This window comes from Triticum dicoccoides, chromosome 1A, assembly GCF_002162155.2.
Source record: "Triticum dicoccoides isolate Atlit2015 ecotype Zavitan chromosome 1A, WEW_v2.0, whole genome shotgun sequence".
Lineage (NCBI taxonomy): Eukaryota > Viridiplantae > Streptophyta > Magnoliopsida > Poales > Poaceae > Triticum > Triticum dicoccoides.
In genome coordinates, this window is record NC_041380.1 from 382065916 (window position 1) to 382069038 (window position 3123).

Consider the following 3123-nt stretch of genomic DNA (forward strand, 5'->3'; position numbering starts at 1 on the left):
TCATGCAAGCTCAGTACGGCTTAGCTTGGCTAAAAGGTTGTCGTGCAACTAGGTCGGACCAATGGCGTCATCAGCATTTTGTAGCGCAAAGCGTGCACCTCGCGAATACTTCAATTCCATGCAAAGACTATCAATTCCGTGTCTAGCAGTATTCTCCGGTAGAAATTACAGTCCATCATTTTTCATTTGCACATCACGCCCATCTAATTTGATTGTTGCCGTATGTACAAGTTGATTTTATTCTGCACTAGTCAGCCCGTATCACTGTTTGATTTTATTTCATGCAATTGGAAGGAATGTACACAGTAGTAGTTTCCTAGAAGTGTCATTGAGTGAAAGACTAGACTACTGCAAATGGCCAAGTCCGTAGCAGACTCGACTATTTTATATAAAATCGAAAAGAGTTCAATTAGTTCGTACAAAGGAGACCTTAACTTGTTAACAATATCGTAACCCCATTTTAGAGTTTGGCACTGCCCTGAGTGTACCTGAGTGTAAGAAAACGTACGTTGTGCTGCAACTAGGTCGGACCAATGGCGTCACCTGCAACTTGCGGCGAAAGTGTGCACCTCGCGAGTACTTAAGCCCCGGGGGGAGCCCCCTCGATTCCCACGGCACAAGCCACAACAGCTAGCAGCTGGGATCGATCCATCACCCAGTCGCATATACACGAGTGAACAGGTCAATCTAGCATGGCGCTGGCGTCTTTGTCCAAGGTGGTGCTGGGGTCGGCGGCGTTCGCGGTATTCTGGGTGCTGGCCGTGTTCCCGTCGGTCCCTTTCCTGCCGATCGGGCGCACGGCGGGTGCGCTGCTGGGGGCTGCTCTGATGGTCGTCTTCCACGTGATCAGCCCGGACGACGCCTACGCGTCCGTGGACCTCCCCATCCTGGGCCTCCTCTTTGCCACCATGGTCGTCGGCGGCTACCTCAAGAGCGCCGGCATGTTCGGGCACCTTGGCCGGCTGCTGGCGTGGCGGAGCCAGGGCGGGCGCGACCTGCTGTGCCGCATCTGCGTCGTCACGGCCCTCGCCAGCGCGCTCTTCACCAACGACACCTGCTGCGTCGTGCTCACGGAGTTCGTGCTCGAGCTCGCCGCCGAGCGCAACCTCCCTGCGAAGCCGTTCCTGCTGGCGCTGGCCACCAGCGCCAACATCGGGTCCAGCGCCACGCCCATCGGGAACCCGCAGAACCTGGTCATCGCCTTCAACAGTAAGATCTCATTCGTGGGCTTCCTCCTCGGCATCCTGCCGGCCATGCTCGTTGGTATGGCCGTCAACATGGTCATGCTGCTCTGCATGTACTGGAAGGACCTCGAGGGGAGCAGTCCCGACGCGGTGGCCGCCGAGAAGGAGATGGCGGCAGTCGAGGAGGGTCGCCGGCCGTCCCCGGCGACGTCGACGACGCTCAAGAGCCCCGGCCGGACGATGCTGGTCCAGTCCTCGTCGCTGGTCGCCGGCGCCGACCACGAGTCGGTGATGGTGGAGAGCATCTCGACCAAGCACCGGTGGTTCATACAGTGCTCGGCGCCGCAGCGGAGGATGTTCCTCAAGAGCTTCGCGTACGTCGTGACCGCCGGCATGCTGGTCGCCTACATGCTGGGGCTCAACATGTCGTGGACGGCCATCACCACCGCCGTCGCCCTCATCGTGGTGGACTTCCGCGACGCCGAGCTCTGCCTCGGCAAGGTGTCTTACTCGTTGCTGGTTTTCTTCACGGGAATGTTCGTGACCGTGAGCGGGTTCAACAAGACGGGGCTCCCCGGCGCCATCTGGAAAGTCATGGAGCCATACTCCAAGATCAACCACGTGAGGGGCATCACAGTGCTCTCCCTCATCGTCATCGTCCTCTCCAACCTTGCCTCCAACGTACCAACCGGTTAGTGAATTCTTACATCGTCAAGTGTACTTCTTTATACACTACACTGTACGTATCACACTATCACTTGTGCTAGCTGCTGTGCATGCACGTAAAAAGTTTGTATTTTGTGTAGATCTTTCTTGTTACGGCATGGTACCGGAACTATAGCTTAGTGGCTAGCTAAGGGGCATGGAAAGTACTGCCGGTTTCGTTCGTTTGTGCTGCTGACGCATTGAGCATTTTGTGCCCTACATATATGCCGTGCGTGCATGACAGTTGACAGGACGGCTTGGAAAAATTATGTGGCGATTAACTGACACGAGGATGCGTGTGGTTCATGCAGTGCTGCTGATGGGTGACGAGGTGGCGGCGTCGGCAGCGACGATCTCGACGGCGGCGGTGACGCGGTCGTGGCTGCTGCTGGCGTGGGTGAGCACGGTGGCGGGTAACCTGTCCCTGCTGGGGTCGGCGGCGAACCTCATCGTGTGCGAGCAGGCACGCCGGGCGCCGCGCAACGCGCACGACCTCACCTTCTGGAGCCACGTCGTCTTCGGCGCGCCGTCCACGCTCGTCGTCACCGCCGTCGGCATACCCCTCATTGGCATCATCAACGCTGCCTAGTTCGATCCACCAAAATTATTAGTACTACTACTACTAGCACATGCCGATCGAAAGTTAAAAGTTGACGAACCGCTGCATGCTCAATTATATGCATGCTCCATGCGCACGGTCGATCCATCGATCGAGTAGAAATATTTCTGAAGTATGTTCATTTTCCCCTTTTTGCAAAACTGAGTCTGTTACATATATGTAGTCTGTATGTATATACTGATATTTGGTAAGCATCGTACGTAGAGGTATCAGCGTGCACTGGTCGTAATTAAGGAGAGAAGGATGTAACAAGTGTGTTGATTAAGTAAACATATCATCCGCTTGTCTTTGGAGAGCAAATACACTAAAGTGACAGAGACGGGCTATAGCAGATGCCACATCGGATTTGTGCGTAGATGAAAGAGAGAGGAAAGAGAAAAGAAGAGGGCTACAAACTTAGAGCATCTCTAACAGATTCTGTAAATCGGGTCGTCCGCTATAATAATCGCCAGTTTGCAGCATCCATCTCGTATCCCTGACCCGAACACATCCTTCAAATCCGGCCGTCTCGTTTTTTTGTGAGATCCCGCATCCACGAGCCCAATTCCTCCATATGTGCGGAATTTCGCCCTTTTTTGGAGACTCTCCTTTCCATTGGCACGAACCACTTTCCCC

The 3123-nt window shown here is 54.8% G+C and overlaps 1 protein-coding gene across 1 annotated transcript; it reads left to right on the forward strand.

The window, feature by feature from the left end:
• The first annotated feature begins 626 nt into the window (after positions 1-626).
• On the forward strand, positions 627-2785 carry LOC119274799 (silicon efflux transporter LSI3-like). The gene is made up of 2 exons (XM_037555522.1): positions 627-1875; positions 2201-2785. Exons 1-2 carry the CDS (start codon positions 693-695, stop codon positions 2476-2478), a joined length of 1461 nt encoding a protein of 486 aa, XP_037411419.1. The 5' UTR covers positions 627-692; the 3' UTR covers positions 2479-2785.
• Positions 2786-3123: the final 338 nt, after the last annotated feature.